The sequence below is a fragment of the Bos mutus genome, chromosome 3 (genome assembly GCF_027580195.1).
Source record: "Bos mutus isolate GX-2022 chromosome 3, NWIPB_WYAK_1.1, whole genome shotgun sequence".
Lineage (NCBI taxonomy): Eukaryota > Metazoa > Chordata > Mammalia > Artiodactyla > Bovidae > Bos > Bos mutus.
The window spans coordinates 26,750,394-26,766,778 of record NC_091619.1 but is presented as its reverse complement, the minus strand read 5'-3'; the positions used below and the strand labels follow the sequence as shown (position 1 = coordinate 26,766,778).

The window sequence follows — 16,385 nt, the reverse complement described above, 5'->3', positions numbered from 1 at the left end:
ATGTCAATTTAGATTATAAATTTGGGATTACAACGAAGCATCAAGACCATAAAGAACACAAACATTTTAATTTTATAAAGAGACTTGCACAGAAGGAACATGTTTCTGTTGTGTGTGTATTTTTATTTCCTTAGCTTGTCTCTGTTGTGTGCACAAAACTAGGAGAGGATGTTTTCCTTTATTTTGGTTTAGCTAAGGATGCTCATGATATAATCTATTTTAAGTGGTGAAAACTTGTAGTTCTTAATCTATAAAGAAGAATTCTCTAGGTGAATAAATAAGAAAAATAGAAAAAATTAGGAAAATATGTAAACTCAAGTTATGAGGTATTTCAAAGATACAGTGCCAGTAAAAATTTTCTTTCCCACAATTTGCACCTGCCAGATCTCTTGCTTTAGTCTTTCTATGCTTCCATCTGAAGAAACACAGAAAAGTTTGAGATCAAAGCCCTTTTGAGGATGTGAGGGTGGCAGTGGTTCAGAGAAAAGTCAGAACAGGAAAGTTATAAAGCAATATTTAAATGTCTTTATATAAGAACAAAAATATTTCCTTAAAAAGTTGTTAAAAGATTTTCCTTTTAGTCCTGAAAACACTCAGTTTCATAGAGCATGTGATTGTCTGTGTGACACTCTTTCCAGAGTGAGGTTTTTTTTTTTTTTTAATACTAGGAAAGTATGACTTATTCAAATTAGATTTTCCATGCTATATTTAGTTTTACAGGTGTATTTAATCCTAAATTCTGGAGAGATTACATATATAAAAATAAATCCCAGGAAACCTGTACACCTAACCCAAACACAGTCGCTTTTACCACTGCACCATGATCTCTCAATCTCTGTGGCTTATTGCTTCCATAAGTTAGAAATCCCTGAATTCTCTATATCTTACTTCCTATGGCTAGAGTCTGAGAAACTGACCTACTATCATTTTTCTTCTAAACAACCAAGTTTCTTTTTTCAAAGCTTTTTGATCTTTTTCTTAGAGTTAAATATGCTCACATACCAAGATTCAGGAATTCCCAGCAACCAGATTTCATTATGCATATACCAGAAACACACAGATCACACATGAACATGCTCTCAGTCAGCATACATAGGCATTCATTAAAGGTGCAAACCAGTCTTGAGCCAAACACACATACATGTGCAAATGTACAGTTAACAGCAAATTATTTTAGATCCTAATGTCCTTTGAATATTAAAAATGAGCCAGGAGACAGCCCCTGTGACATTTGTATACTCTAGATTACACTTTTCATGTAGAAGTAGCTTCATATCACATCTCGTGAATTTCGTATCGCACAGCAAAGGACCATGCTGAATACCATGCCAAAGATCTGAAACAGAAGAAACCACTTGTTAATGACTTTCAAATGATGAATACTGATTTTAAAAAAAGGCCAGCAAACTGCCTGCATGTTTAACTCAAGTTAACAAGTAATTATAACCAATAATTACTGGTTATAAGTGGCACTTTTATGTGTGATACATCATTATGGCTACCGGGTAAGACTTTCATTAAAATACATTCCTATTTTATTATTTTAAAAATAACACATGTATACCTGTGGCGGATTCATTTTGATATTTGGCAAAACTAATACAATTATGTAAAGTTTAAAAATAAAATAAAATTAGAGAAAAAAAAAAAAATAAAAATAACAAGACTCTGCTCTAAGAAAAGGCATCTATTTCTAGCTTATAAGACTGTTCTTAATAATTATAAAAGACTTAATACACTACCGGTTTTGGAATTTTATATTTCAGGTTAACCCCAGGTCTCATTTTTATTTTTACTTTGGAAAATGTGTTTGTAACCATTTGTTGTTTAAATACACTTGTGGTCTAAATAGTTTTCTATTTCTGGCAAAGCTTTGAATTTTTGCAACACTGACCACATATTAAAAAATGGAGCATTTGGGGACTTTCCTAGTAATCCAGTGGTCAATACTCCAGGCTTCCACTGCAGGGGGCGTGGGTTCATTCCCTGATCTGAGAGCTACGATTAAGATCCTGCATGACATACAGCATGGCAAAAAAAAAAAAAAAAAAAGCCACTGATTCATTCAAGAAGTGGAGCATCTCTTCATTTCCAGTCCATTTTTAATTGCAAATGATTCTAAATAAAGCATCATTATTTAACTCAATAGTTTCACCAAAGCATAAACTGAGGTGTGTGAACTATGGCATTACTGACATCTTTTATGTCTTGGATAATTCTTTGAGAAGCTAAATATCTGGCAAAATCAATAGCTACTTAAATGGTTTGAACAGAAGGATGCCAAAAAATCATTTTTGTCCTCAATAACTTCTACAATTTTGTAGAGTCTATGAAACACTATGTGTAGGTGTGATATTTATAAACTGCTACCAATGTTTGTTCAAAGAAATTAGTATCATAACTCTCTCCTCAATCTCATCCTACGTCAGACTAAGATCTATAAATGCTGGATTTAAAAAGGCACAGTTAAAAATAAATAAATCAATAAAAAGGCACGTGTTATCAGTTTTTGGAAGGGAAAAGATAAACTTAAGGGAATAACCAGGATCGGGACTCCAAGCTTCTGACAGAATTCAGCAGCAGGGTGTGGCAGGGGAGACACCTAATGGCCATTTTGTTAACTGATTATACGGTAAAACTTACCTTATGAAGAAAAGAATTAAAGAAGGAACTTTAGGGGTGCTGAGTCAAGATGGCCAACAGAGGGCATTCCCCCTTTTCCGTGGCTGTGAGGCTGGGTGCATCCCCTACTTAAGCCACACTGTACCCTCAGAGAGACTTCTTCAGCCTCTCCCTGCCACTGTCGTGAGTCAGGGGTGACCACTTTCAGAATGGGCAATCCTTGAGACTGTAAAATTGTTGGCAGGGTCTATTTGATACTTCTGTTAATGCAGATCTTTTTCAAATCTTCTGCCTCAGAACTGTCCTAGGGAAGCCACAGACTAGTCATCAGGCTAGCCCCAGGGTGGGTGGGGAGGGCCCTGAGAGAGGTCCCCAGATAGGGATGTGTTCAGCATAGTATTTTCACCCATTGCCCCAGCCCTCTGTGCTCTAAATACAAGAAAGGAGCAAAGATGACTGTGTGTCCCCTGAGAACTGCCAATTCATTAATTTCCTCACATTTCCATTGCCCTTGCCTTAGCTTAGACTATGAATTAATCTACATAGGAGGACTAGAGGGTAAGTCTATCTTGTCTGCTCAGTTGTTCAGTCATGCCTGATTCTTTGTGACCCTATGGCCCACCAGGCTCCTCTGTCCATGGGATTTTCCAGGCAAGACTACTGGAGTGGGTTGCCATTTCCTCCTCCAAGGGATCTTCCTGACCCACGGATTAAACCCACATCTCCTGTGTCTCCTGCATTGGCAGGTGGATTCTTTACCACTGAGCCACCTGGGAAGCCTAAGTCTATCTTGAAGTGAAAGTGAAAGTCGCTCAGCCATGTCCAACTCCTTGCGACCCCATGGTCTATACAGTCCATGAAATTCTCCAGGCCAGAATACTGGAGTGGGTAGCCTTTCCTTTCTCCAGGGGATCTTTCCAACCCAGGGGTGCCATTGCCTTCTCCGCAAGTCTATCCTAGCATTAGCTATTACTCAACCCCTGGACAGTGGAAATCACCTCTTTAGGGGCCTACCTAAATCTTACTTCCCTCCAACTTTATCTCCACATTGAACTACATGTCCTTCCAAACCTGGGTGGCTCCCCTCTACCTTAAAGGATAAAGCCCGACCTACCAAAAAGTAACACAAAGAACTCAATTATGTGGACCCTCCTAAACCATTCCAGTGTCATCTCTTGCTACATGTACCATAGCTTTCTGACCCTATCGACTCTTGTACATTCTTCTTTTGGGCTTTAGAGGTACTGAGCTACTTGCCAGTGCATGGGTGCAGTATGCTTCAATTCACACATCTATATATGCTTTGCCTGGGTCCTGGGTTTGGGAACACTCATTACATGTAGATCTAGCATTTATCGACTGCTGCATTCCAGACACTTTATATGAATTAATTTCTAATTATTCTTTACATCTATTATCCCACTTAATCGTCACAACAATTTTATGAGGTTGGTATATTAAGATCCCCATTCTGCTGATGAAGGAATTAAGACATAGAGAAATTAAGAAAACTTCCAGTGACCCCAGGGCTTGTAAGCAGTGGAGCTAGCAGTTGAATCCAGGGAGTGGGATGCCAGAGATCACATTGTTAATCAGCACATGGTGCTGCCTCTGAAGATCATAGGTGAGAGAGTTTAACCTATGTTACCTTCAATTTCTAACAAAGGAAGAGACTCGGAATTAAAAATCACTTGTCTAGTGTAAGCTTGATGGGCTTAAAATGGGAAGCTATTGCAACGATAAACTCAAAGTCATAATTCATTTAAAATGGAAATTTGTATCACATTTTTAGAGAATTAAGTATTGATGGGTCTAATTAGCTTTGTTCTTAGATATCTTGTCAAAAAGTCTTTGTCTTTTATGAGAAATCTCTCTGAAGACACAGCCACATCACACTTGAAGAGAAGATGCAAAGGTTTAAAGGTTTCTTAGAGGTCAAAGAAGGTACATTCTAGAACTTTCTCACCGTGACACCTGCGATTCCAATACCGACAATTCCGATGAGCTGGAGCTTAACACTGATTATGCTCTCAATTTCATCAATGCAATTCTGTTTTGGAAAAGAAAAGATCAGGAATAACAACTGATGGTATGTGTGAATCATCCAGTTCCAATCCATTCCTGTGAGAATTGACCTATGTCAGCTTCTGGTCATATTTAAACCATTCCTCCTAGGTACTTAAAATCTCCTTTAGGTTCTGATAAACCAAAAATGTAGTTGGGAGAAAAAGAATAATCCTCTCCTTTTGGTGGAATTTTCCTATTTAGGCCAATGGCTGCTTCAAAGCCCTGAAACCTGGCGGGAGGAAGCTATTCTGGAACATGAGGCGTTTAAAAATTTGCAGCTTCTCTTTCCTTTCAGCAAATAAAAAATAAGTAAAATACACCCAGAATAATAGCCTCTTGTTTTGGGTTGCCATTTACAGTTTAAATGATTTTACATACTTTTTAAAAATACTTGGTCCAATTCACTACGCAAGGTAGGTATCACCTAGTGGTAGGTATGTAAGTGCTGCTGCTGCTGCTGCTAAGTCGCCTCAGTCGTGTCCGACTCTGTGCGACCCCACAGACGGCAGCCCCCAGGCTCCCCTGTCCCTGGGATTCTCCAGGCAAGAACACTGGAGCGGGTTGCCATTGCCTTCTCCGAGGTATGTAAGTAAGAAGCTATGAAGTCTGTACAGGTTCAAATTTAACAAAGGAAAGCCAAGTGCTGGGGGCTGGAGGACTGTTTTCTTCTTGGGTGGCTGAGATGGATGGCGTTATTCTTCCGTCTGTGTCCCACAGAGACTGGGCAGGGCAGGTCCAAAGAAACTTCACAGATGGGGGAATATTGGACAGGGGCAGAATAGATCACTTGTATAATAATTGTAATTACTTTCTCCAACTTCTGTTTGGTCCTCTTAAATACAGAGGTATTCTTGCATCCCAAATTTGCCCTTAGGCTGTCCAGGTCCTTTCACTTGTCAATGATCAGCTCTCTCTGATACTTGCATAAGCTATATGAAACTCTTACCACTATCCTCACATTTCCTATCATACTTCATTCATTCATGGTTAATTCATTCAACAAACATTTCTCAGCATCGGCCTTACATGCCATGCCACTGGAATGGCATGATGGATTTGGAGAAAATAAGACATGGTTTCTTTCACTCTCAGGGAGCTAATAGTTTAGAGAAGGCCATAGACTCACAAAAATAATTACATTGCATTCTGGTAAAAGTTCGAGAACCACTGCTTTAGATAATGACTTCTTTACTTATTGGAGTCAAGCCATAGAAATTCTTCCAACCTTCCTCATCTGCACCTATAAACTTACACACCCCATTCATCCAGTGCCAGGTACTGCTCTCTGCAGGGAGCATGCAAGGTGAGCAAGGCACACTGCTTCTTGCCACTGCCCTTCTCTGTGGAAAGTTAACCCCTTTCCTGACTCTGGATCTTATTCTCTCATCACTTCTGGAAGCTTGTACTGCCACATATCTCCCTTCCTTCCTACACATTCAGCCTCTCCTTCTGCACTGACACTGTCACTCATCATGGAACACCATGCACTTGATCTGCAGTCTAAAGCAAAAACCCCCTCTAATCGTGTCCTCCAGCTCTGCCCATGTCCCCTCCTTTCTTTCACAGAAAGTTTCTTTCTATGAAAAAGAAAATAAGAGGTAAAGTGAGGAGATAGGATAATGTGAGGACCATGATACAGATGCTTCTAGAAACATCCTCATACTTCCCTCATTTCCTACATTGTTCTTGCGCATTCCAAACTGCTTCACCAAAACTGCATGGCAAATGTCATTAAGAATCTTCTAAGCATCAAATCCCAACACATTATTTCCAGCCTTTATTTCCTTGTCCTCTTCTCAGCATTTGACTTTATGGATAAGCCACCACCTCCCTCACTCTACAGGAGCATTGTCTTTGAACTTTCCCTCATTCTGACTCTTTCTACACAGTCTCATTCTGGCTACTTGTCCTCACGTGTGTGCGTGCTCAGTCACTGAGTTGTGTTCAACTCTTTGTGATTCCATGGAATGGACTGTAGCCCACCAGGCTGCTCTCTCCATGGAATTTTCCAGTCAAGAATACTGGAGTGGGTTCCATTTCTTTCTCCAGGGGATCTTCCTGACCCTAGGATCAAACCCACATCTCCCATGTCTCCTGCATTTCAGGCAGATTCTTTACCACTGAGCCACCAGGGAAGCCCACTTGTCCTTAGCTTACCCCTTAAATGATAGTACTTTTGCCCACCTTATTCCTTATTCTACATGCTCCCCTGGGCATTTCCATCCACTCCTAGGCTTTAGCTATCACCAGCTCACTGGATTCTGACACCTGTGTCTTCAGCTCAGACTACCTGCAAATGTCACAGGTACCTAGTGTGCAAACTTGACTGAAACTGAAGCTGTCACCTGCTCCTTTCCCTCTGTCCACCTCTCTTAGTGAGTGAGCCTCTGTCTACCCAGCAGGAGTCCAAAGTCTCAGCTTCTTCCCTTTCACTCCCCATCCACATCTAGTCAGTCACCTAGGGCTGCGGATTCTACCCCTGGACATCTCTGAGTCTGTCACGTCCTCTCCCTCCCCTCTGTTTGTAACTTGCTCTAAGCCCTCATCCTCTCTTACCAGGGTGAAAACAAGTGTCACCTCCATGGCCTCCCTCCATGAATCTCCAGCCTTCTGTTCTACCAGTCACACCGCCAGTCACCTGAGTGCTTTCTACAATGTGAAACCGATTATGTTCATCCTCTACCAAAAGCAACGGCTTCCCTCAAGTTCCAGGTATAAAATCAAGCCTATGTTAGCCTTTCCAAAAATGTCCCCTGCCATTCCCTGTGGGCTCCCTACTCTCTTGCAGTCCTGGAATTTCACACTGTCATGTTTTCTGTTCCAGCTACTTTCAGGACCTGAAATGACCTCCCCTTGTTCAAACTTGGCTCAAGAATCCCATCCATGGTCAAGCTTTCCTGACTCCACTGTGTCTCCACTGTATGCTGGGCAGATACTGTACTCTGCACGGCACCAACTCCCTTGACTGGACTGTGAGGCCATTGAGACAGGGACCATCTGTTTTTTATCTTAGAGTTTTTAGAACCTGGCATAGTGCCTGTCATGTAGCATTTAATAAAGGAAGCATTTATCAGTGCCATGACATCCATGGAAGACACTCATGGGGCAACATTCTTAAGAGTGCACACCCCTGGCCTTGGTGAGCTTAATTAAGGCCACTCTATTTGCATTATTACCGGCAAGTCAGCACACTGTTATTCCCCAGGGTACCAGGAGATTGGGACTCAGCATTGCTTCACCTGTTCTATATAGAATAAAACTGAGGCTAGAAGCTACTGTGAGAGGGCCTCCTAGAATCGCAACCTCCATCCTGAGAGCAAGAACCATCTTAACACCACAGGCAGGATAGGAATCTGGTAGAGACGCTTACCTTGTGTCCTAGGAGCTCCTTTGGGCAGGTGGGTTGGACCTGTTCAGGGCTTTCTTTTCCACAGCACTGAAACTAGAAAGTCAGAAAAGAGCTTTTAGGGAAGGTAATGAGAGGACACAGATGGAGAAGCAGCAGTTACAAGCCCGGGTCTCTCTGTAAAGGACTGGGATTGCTGAGGCCGCAAAACATCTTTGTCGCCTGACATTGCAACCCAACAGCCATTCTGGGGAGAGCGTGGTCATATGGTCATGCTGGCAGAGCAGAAAAATGACTTCACCAAAGTGTCCACCTTTTATGACAGGAGGTGACTGAAGGCAATCCAAACAAGGCAAGAAGCTGACAGTGCCTGTGTAAACTGCTGTTTTTAGACAGGAGTTGGGTCTTTAGATTTTTCCTTTTGGCTTTGCCAAGTAGCTAATGTTTTATGAGCTTCAGGAAAGGCTCATTAACTGAAGAGAGCCCGGAATAGAGAGCAGAGGTGACCACAGAGAACCCCAGGGGCTAAAAGACTGGTACTCAAAGACTGGCCAGCCAACAGGTATCCTGCCTTAGGGCTGCCCTTCAAAGACAAAGGAACCTGTGTGCTGTTTGACGTCCTTGGGGTGGCTGTGGCTGAACAGGATAAATGGTTGGCGACTTCCAGGACAGGCCTGTGACATACAAGAACTGGGCTACCTGAAAACACCTGGCCAGGAGTGCACTGCTGCTTCTCTGTATCACAGTGGTTGGGAAATCAGGACACCATTGGCCTGGCCCATCTCCCCTGGAAGTCTTTCTTGGAAAGATTGCTGCACCGACAGCATGTTCCCACAGGACATCCTGGGAGAAACCGCACATGCCTCCCTCACGTATCCCTCTGTCTCGCACCTGGGGGAGCTGAGTGAGGATCAGGGAGGCAAGGAACTTGCTCCAGGTCATAAAGCTGTTCTGCGGCAGAGCTGCAGCTAGAGATAAGCTTTTCTGACATGAAGGTCACGGTTGTTTCTGTTACGCCGCAGGGCCACTCTTGGCAGAAGCTGGTATTCACTTGGGCAGCTTTGTCTCTCTGGGTGCATGTCCAGACTTCCTCTTGTCAACTCTGTGTTAGACCTTTTTCTCTTCTAGATTCTACATATAACGCAAATGGTGACTCCCACGAACGGAGAAATACAATGCTGCTGCCTGGCTTCACTCGATTTATTCTTATTTCTAATCTAGGTGATTAGAGAGAACCTAGCTTGTGCATAATATTTGTTGCTGTTCAGTCGCTCAGTCATGTCCAACTGTTTGTGACCCCATGGACTGCAGCATGCCAGGCTTCCCTGTCTTTCACTGTCTCCCTGAGTTTGCTCAAACTTACGTCCATTAAGTCGGTGACTCAGTAATCTTTAGAAGATGAAATTTGAAGGAAGAAGTCACTTACCGTTGAGTGGAAGGTGATGAGAGTCCCATTTCCCTTTTCCTTGTCTCTAAGGTAATCATTATAAGCTTCTTCATACATGGTCTGAACATGTCGTATTGCCTGAAAAAAATATCAGGAAAACAAAGGGACATGAGTGGGAAGTTCCAAATGTTCTCCTTTCATCAAGAAAAAAGCCCTCTTCCCCATCCTTCAAGAATATGGCCTTTTCATGTGTTTATTTGGACGAGGGTAATTCCATATATATGGACCAGATTGCAGGTTCTGGAATTTCTAAGATGCTTCTGATGGAAGGATAGACTAACCAAAAATAATTTTCACAGAATAGAAAGATTTCTTAGAGTGGAGGTTCTCAGCCCTGCATGGACAGCAGCAAAAACTGAACCCCAGGTTCCTGGGTCCCACCCAGGTGATTCTGGTGCGCAGCCAGGGTAGAAACCTATGCATTCTTGGGACTCCCTTGGTAACAAGTACTCAAATCTTTTCATGACGTGGTTTAAAAGGTGTTCATGACCAGGAAAAACTGTTTCAGCATTTAAATACCATAGAAAATGCAGAGAATGTTTTTTCTAGTGTAACAGCATGTGACCCCCAAATCCATAGGCTCTCAAGAAGTCATAAGATCCAGTTCCTCTAACTTACATATTTGAGGTTAAAGGAGTTTGAGTAAACTCCAGGAGGTGGTGAAGGACAGAGGAGCCTGGTGTGCTACAGTCCATGGGGTCCCAAAGAGTCGGACATGACTTAACAACTGAACAACAACTTTAGAAAAATTCCAGAGGAGGATATTTACTCATTCTACATATTTACCATTTTTAAAATCTAAAATAAATTCATAAACAGAATTGATAGCATGTGAATTTACATGAAATACAGCAAAACTTAAGATTCCATTCTCCCTCCTCTTCATTTCACTCCTCTTTGCATGTTTAAGCCTAAAAAACTACCTTCGTCTGTGGGTTCTTCTGATAATCTATCCTGCGCACCTACAGTTTGAGCACAAATCTAAACTGGCTTCATGGGCACCCAGAAGGCAGACTGTGGTCTTTGAGGTTGACCTGTCCTCTGCCCAGGCCAAACCCTAAGAACAAAGGACAAGCGAACAGGGGTGCAAATGTGTGTTCTTCTCCATCCCTACTTCTCACACCTGTAATCTAGCTCCTCCCACATTCCAAACGGGATCACCTTAAATTAGAGATCCTTTTGTTACAAAAACCCATAAATTCCTTCATGTATCTAATGAAAGCAATTAACTACCTCCCCAGGAATATATGTGCACTTACATGTATGCAGCCACACACACACACATACACACACACACGCGCGCACCTGCTTAAGTCTGCACCACATTTCTAGGTTAAAAATTCTGCATAAAAGATAATTCTGGGGTTTATTTGGCTTTGGAATGTCACTGTGGTTGTCAATATTCTCATGTCTTTTGCCATAAAGAGAACACTTTAACCATCATTAAAGAACATTTATAAGTAACATTTACTTACTACATCCTTGCCTATGAAAGCAAATACTCCAGTGGTTATTTCAGCAGCAAATATCACCAATAGGCAGGTAAAAAACTGTAAAGGAGAGAAAATACTACCTTCATTAATTCAATAACCTTTTCAATTTATTTAACCTCTTTAATTCTAATTCCTTGAAAAACAAGGTTATTAGTTTGAACAGAAATATTACAGAAGGAAGCATCTGATCCCTTGGTCCACACGCAGTTTGTTTGCTCAGTAATTCATTCAGCAATCATTTATTGAGCATTTGCTCTGGGCCAGGAACTGCCCTGGGCACTGGGTATACAGTGGTGAATAAGATAAGATCTCAGTGTCTCTGCTCTTTTGGACATAATACTAATAATAGAAAGAGCAGGAAATGATGAATGAGTAAGCAATAGAAGAGTAAGATCACTTCAGAGTGATATAGAAATCCCACCACCTAGAACAGTGCCTGGCACCCATATGTTCAGTGACTGCTTGATGAACAAAAGAGGTTCTATAAAGATATAAAATCAGACCAGGAGATAGACAGTGACTGGAAGTGCTGGATTTGGGGAGGAGGTGACCTGAGACCGCGTGCTGTAGATGGATGCTCTGAGGAGGAGGGAGTGGAGGTGAAGGGTGTCCTTCCGGACAGATTTCTGCTCTGATCTCGTGGGTCTGCTCTGATTAAACTAAGTTCAGTGATAAACAAGACACAGGATGCTCCACAACAGGGGAAAAAGAAAGAGTGGGGAACTAAGGAAGTGAGTTAGAAACCTTACACGGCAAGAGATCAGGAGAAGTGGCCACAGTCAAACACCAAAGACTGCAGAGAGCAAGGAGAGGCCACCTAATAAACCTGCTGTTTCTGATGCCTTGTGGAGAAATACAAAAACTTCCTTCCTGCTCCTCTTTCCCCTTTGGTCACACTGGCATTGGATGGATAACAGTTAACTGCAGTTTTTCCTTTTTTTTTTTTTTTTAACAGAGGCTGCTTGTTAAAACAAACCACAAGAGGGATGTTTGCTTAAATTATTGATCTCAAACAGCAGTACTTTTCTTGTAGATAAGTGTTTCCCTGACTACAGGAATCTTGTAGCTGCCTCAGTCACTGTGAGGTATCATTAGGCACTTTTCCTCCCCAAACATCTTCACACTAACGAACTATTTTTTTTTTTCATGCTTTCCGTAGACATAGGGACAAAGATAATGCCCAGCTCCAGGCCAAGTCCTTCCCCATCTCTCCCCACTTACAGATCCAAGAACACACTGCGACTCCCTCGTGGCCCCACAGCACCCGAAGAAGCCCACGGCCATCATCAGGGCCCCTGCTCCAACCAGCACATAGAGCCCTGTGGGGAGAGGACAGAGAAGATGCTGACCAGTCACGACGGACTCTCTCCCCAGCACCAATGCTGCCAGCCTGGCCTCAGTCACCACCACCGCAGACAACCTGCCTGGCAGAGCCTTCAGTTGTTAATAGATAAAGGTTAACCCTTGGGGAGCGCTTCCTGCTGAGCTCTTCGAACACCTGCACAAGGATCCTGAGAGGGAGGCGCTGCTATAATCCCCAGGGAACAAAGAAAGCTTGTGTTTACAGAAGTGAAGGAAGCCGCTCAGGTCACACAACGAGCAAAGACTGGCCGGTGCATCTGTTCCACAACTCTTAGTCACCTCCAAGTGCCTCCTATCTGCCTGGCACTGTACCTTCCAGCCTCCACTACCCCTGTGAAGTGAGTGTTAGTGCCATTCATATAAACTGGTAACACTGAATCCAAGGGTGGTGAGGAGCCAGTGCCAGAGCTTGGGCAAGAACCCACATCTTCCTAGGAGCCCGTGGTCTCTCGTGGCACTCTGGAATTAGTAGCTGTTCCCCCACCTTGTAAAGGCCCTGAGGACAAAGTGTCTGGGAGGGGAGAGGGCTGTTGGTCTGCCCAGGCAGAGACAGGGAAGCAGGGAGGAGGTGGGACAGATGAGGGAGGCTTTTAATTAAGGGGAGGGGTGGAAGACACAGTGATGAGGCAGTAAGGCTCTGTGTGAATGATAAATTTTACAGGGCAATACCACATACACAGGACACATGCTAGGTTATACATGTCACAAGAAAAAAGCTGGTGAGGGGAGGCGATAAGGTAATATGCACCAACACTGTTATTGTTAATAGACTATTAGCTACATTTGCTTTAAGGGCTTCTTTTCTCCAGGAACTGTTCTAAGCACTTGGCACAAATTTATTCATTTAATCTTCATGAAGCAGATACCATTATTATCTTCATCTTTTTTTTTTTTTTTTTTTTTAGGCAGAGGAGCTGGGTTCCAAAAGTTAAGTGATTTGCCCAAGATCATAGAGCTGGGATAAAAATACCCATCTGCCTCCAAAGCCAGCTCATGGCCATCAGCCCATCCTGCCTCCCCAGCAATAACAGCGGCCTCAATTTGAGTGATAATTTTGCTCAGTTCTGAAGTCAAGCCACAGGAACAGCTGTTCTCACAGAGAAAGAAAAGGGCAGAAATGTTCTCGTTGTGAGAGAAAGAAGGGCAAGCCAGGTTCTGATTCCTTTTCTGATCCTGAGATAAGTTAGAACACAATATGGGGTCTGGAACTTGGCTTGCTTAGAATAATGCCCATTGCCTCAACTCTGTTTTCTGCATTTTATTCATGTGAGTCACCTGGAAACCACGCCCATCCCTGAGGGGGCAGGGAGTTGGCACGCCACCCCTGTGGGGAAACCCTGAGGCTGGCCTGCAGGGCGCCTGTGGGGCCCCTCTGGGTGCTGACGGTGGTTTGTGGGCAGACCTCGCTGCTCCCTGAGAGCTGAGCAGCAGGCGGGCTGCCTCCTGCACCACCCAGGCTGTTCTTGGGCCCCTTTCAGAGTCAGGGAAGCCCTGTTCTTCCAAGGTCCCGAGACAGGTATTTATGTATTTCCTGCTAGGCAGGCTCAGCCACTTCCTCCTTTTTCCTTTTCCCTAAGAAAATAATTTCATGGAGAATGGATGTGGTAATGGGAGAAATGAAAACAAATTAAAAATAATACTACTGTTGGCCCCACTGCCTAATTACCTTATTGTTCTAAAGCATTTCTTCACTTTTCAAAGCTCTTTTATTTCCTTCTCCTCAAAGCAGTAAGTAAGGCAAGTATATTACATATTTCTATTTCTATAATGGGGGTCAGGGCAGCAAGAGGGCTCCAGGCAGGACACACAGGTCCGGAGCCCTGATTCCACCCCCATTGAAACAGTTCCCTCACAAAACATTTCCTGGTTGGGCCACCTTATTGGATGGATTTCCTGCTTATGGTGTCCGTTGCCTCTTCACTGCTGCATGATACTGTCTACAGATCCTGCTTGGAGTCACAGCCTAGAGACTGGACCCTCTGGGATCTTATCCATCCTACACTCCAGTCACATAGGAATTCATCATGATGAAACTCAGCCTGTGGGTTCCCATATATGTCTTTCTCATCTATAGATGTTAAATCCTTGAACAAACATTATTCACCCTACCTAGAATACGCCAGGAACAAGATAGAATTCCCAGTCAGTGTTTGTTGGATATGAGGATAAAGGGAGAGCAAATCAGACTGGAAGTTGTGGATGGACTGTCTACCATCACCCATCTTTGCTTAGAGATACATGCTGGGGCTACATTCCAACAAGCATCCAAGAAGCCACCACATGGCTGGGCTCTCCCGAGTCAGGCAGATGAGGACTGGCTGCACAGCCTGCAGGGGCTCCTGAGAGTGTGCAGCCCCGCAGGGAGGGGTGCTCCTGAGGCTTGGGTACAGTGGACAGAGGCACCTGAGTCTGAGGAGGACAGAGCTGCTCCCCACTGTGAACAAGCCCACTCAGCCCCTTGCCCTTCCAAAATAAGAGCTCCCTTAGAAAATGTGCTTATTTGTACAATATTCCATTCCTCCAGTGGTAAAGAATCTGCCTGCTAATGCAGGAGATGTGGGAGACGTGGGTTCAAGCCATGGGTCAGGACGGTTCCCCTGGAGTAGGAAATGGCAACCCACTCTAGTGTTCTTGCCTGGAGAATCCCATTGACAGAGGAATCTGGTGGGCTACAGTCCACGGGCTCTCAAAGAGTCAGACATTACTGAGCACATACATATACTCCATACTCTATTCTTAGGCTATCAGAATCACAGAGCTCAGAGCAAACACCCTGAAACTAACCCAGCAGCTCCAGTTCCCGAGGCCTCTCCCTGGAAAACCTCTCCTCCTGTGCATGTGTGGCCACGTGACTCAGCCCTATGCCAAACGAGCACTGCTGGTTGGAGTTGATGTGAAAATCAGAAGAAATTCTACTCGTGGCAAAGGTCTTGGGCCTGCTGAATCCAGTTTCAAATCTGGCTGTAATACTCTGCACGCCATGGGGCCACTTGTAGCTTCCAAGGATACCTTATCCTTTTTCTGATCTGGCCCTCAAAACACAGCTATTGAATGGATAGATTGATCGGCAGGCACACTTTAATTTCAAGATGCTTTCTGTAGGTCGGGAAGATCCCCTGGCGAAGGGATAGGCTACCTACTCCAGTATTCTTGGGTTTCACTTGTGGCTCAGCTGGTAAAGAATCTGCCTGCAATGCAGGGAGACCTGGGTTCAGTCTCTGGGTTGGGAAGATGCCCTGGAGAAGGGAAAGGCTACTCACTCCAGTATTCTGGCCTGGAGAATTTCATGGACTATATAGTCCATGGGGTTGCAAAGAGTCGAACATGACTGAGCGACTTTTACTCACTATCTGAGTGTGGGGGCCCTTTTGCTCCCACAGCAGCTTTGTGACAAGGGGATAACCTATACCCAATCCCCTATGCTTCCTGAGTCCCATTTCCCTTAGTTTGAGAAAGAAAAAACATTTTGATATTGCATTTTTAGCATTAATAGCTAGGCCTTGCCATGCCAATGATCTCCAGGTGACATGCTACCACCAATTTCCTGACAGTTCCATCACTTGTCTCTGATTTCAGATCCTTCTTTCTAAGCTAGAAGCATCATCCCAAGTAACACAGAAAGGAGATAGTGACCTAAATGCCTTGTCTGAGTCAACTCATTTTTAAATGGCTCACCTTTTAGGGACTGAATAGCGGCATGGTCATCAATTTCAGTGAGTTTTTGGCAGCAGATGATTTTACATATCCATCTAATGACCATTTTTCATCGAAAAATATTTTTCTCTGCTTCTGTGCAACTTTCCCTCCCTCCTAGCTTGTTGTGGACACACACAATTATATATGAATTTGGAATACTGGTTGGGACTTAATTCATGGAGAAAGTTAGGACTTGTGTGCTCAGTTGCCCAGCTGTGTCCGACTCTTTACGACCCCATGGACTGTAGTCTGCCAGGCTCCTGTCCATGGGATTCTCCAGGCAAGAATACTGGAGTGGGTTGTCATTTCCTTCTCCAGGGGATCTTCCTGACCCAGGGATGGAACTTGTCTC

General features: G+C 43.6%; 1 protein-coding gene across 1 annotated transcript in view; it reads right to left on the bottom strand.

Annotated features, from left to right (window-relative positions):
• Window positions 1-1,083: 1,083 nt before the first annotated feature.
• The window catches only part of TSPAN2 (tetraspanin 2), a 38,911-nt gene continuing 23,609 nt past the window's right edge, over window positions 1,084-16,385 (bottom strand). Inside the window, exons 3-8 of the mRNA XM_070367442.1 lie at window positions 12,197-12,294; window positions 10,958-11,032; window positions 9,462-9,560; window positions 8,060-8,131; window positions 4,589-4,672; window positions 1,084-1,336 (exon numbers count right to left, since the gene is read on the bottom strand). Of these exons, the coding sequence (XP_070223543.1) occupies window positions 1,271-1,336; window positions 4,589-4,672; window positions 8,060-8,131; window positions 9,462-9,560; window positions 10,958-11,032; window positions 12,197-12,294 (494 nt within the window). The 3' untranslated portion in view covers window positions 1,084-1,270. The remainder of the gene's footprint in view (window positions 1,337-4,588; window positions 4,673-8,059; window positions 8,132-9,461; window positions 9,561-10,957; window positions 11,033-12,196; window positions 12,295-16,385) is intronic.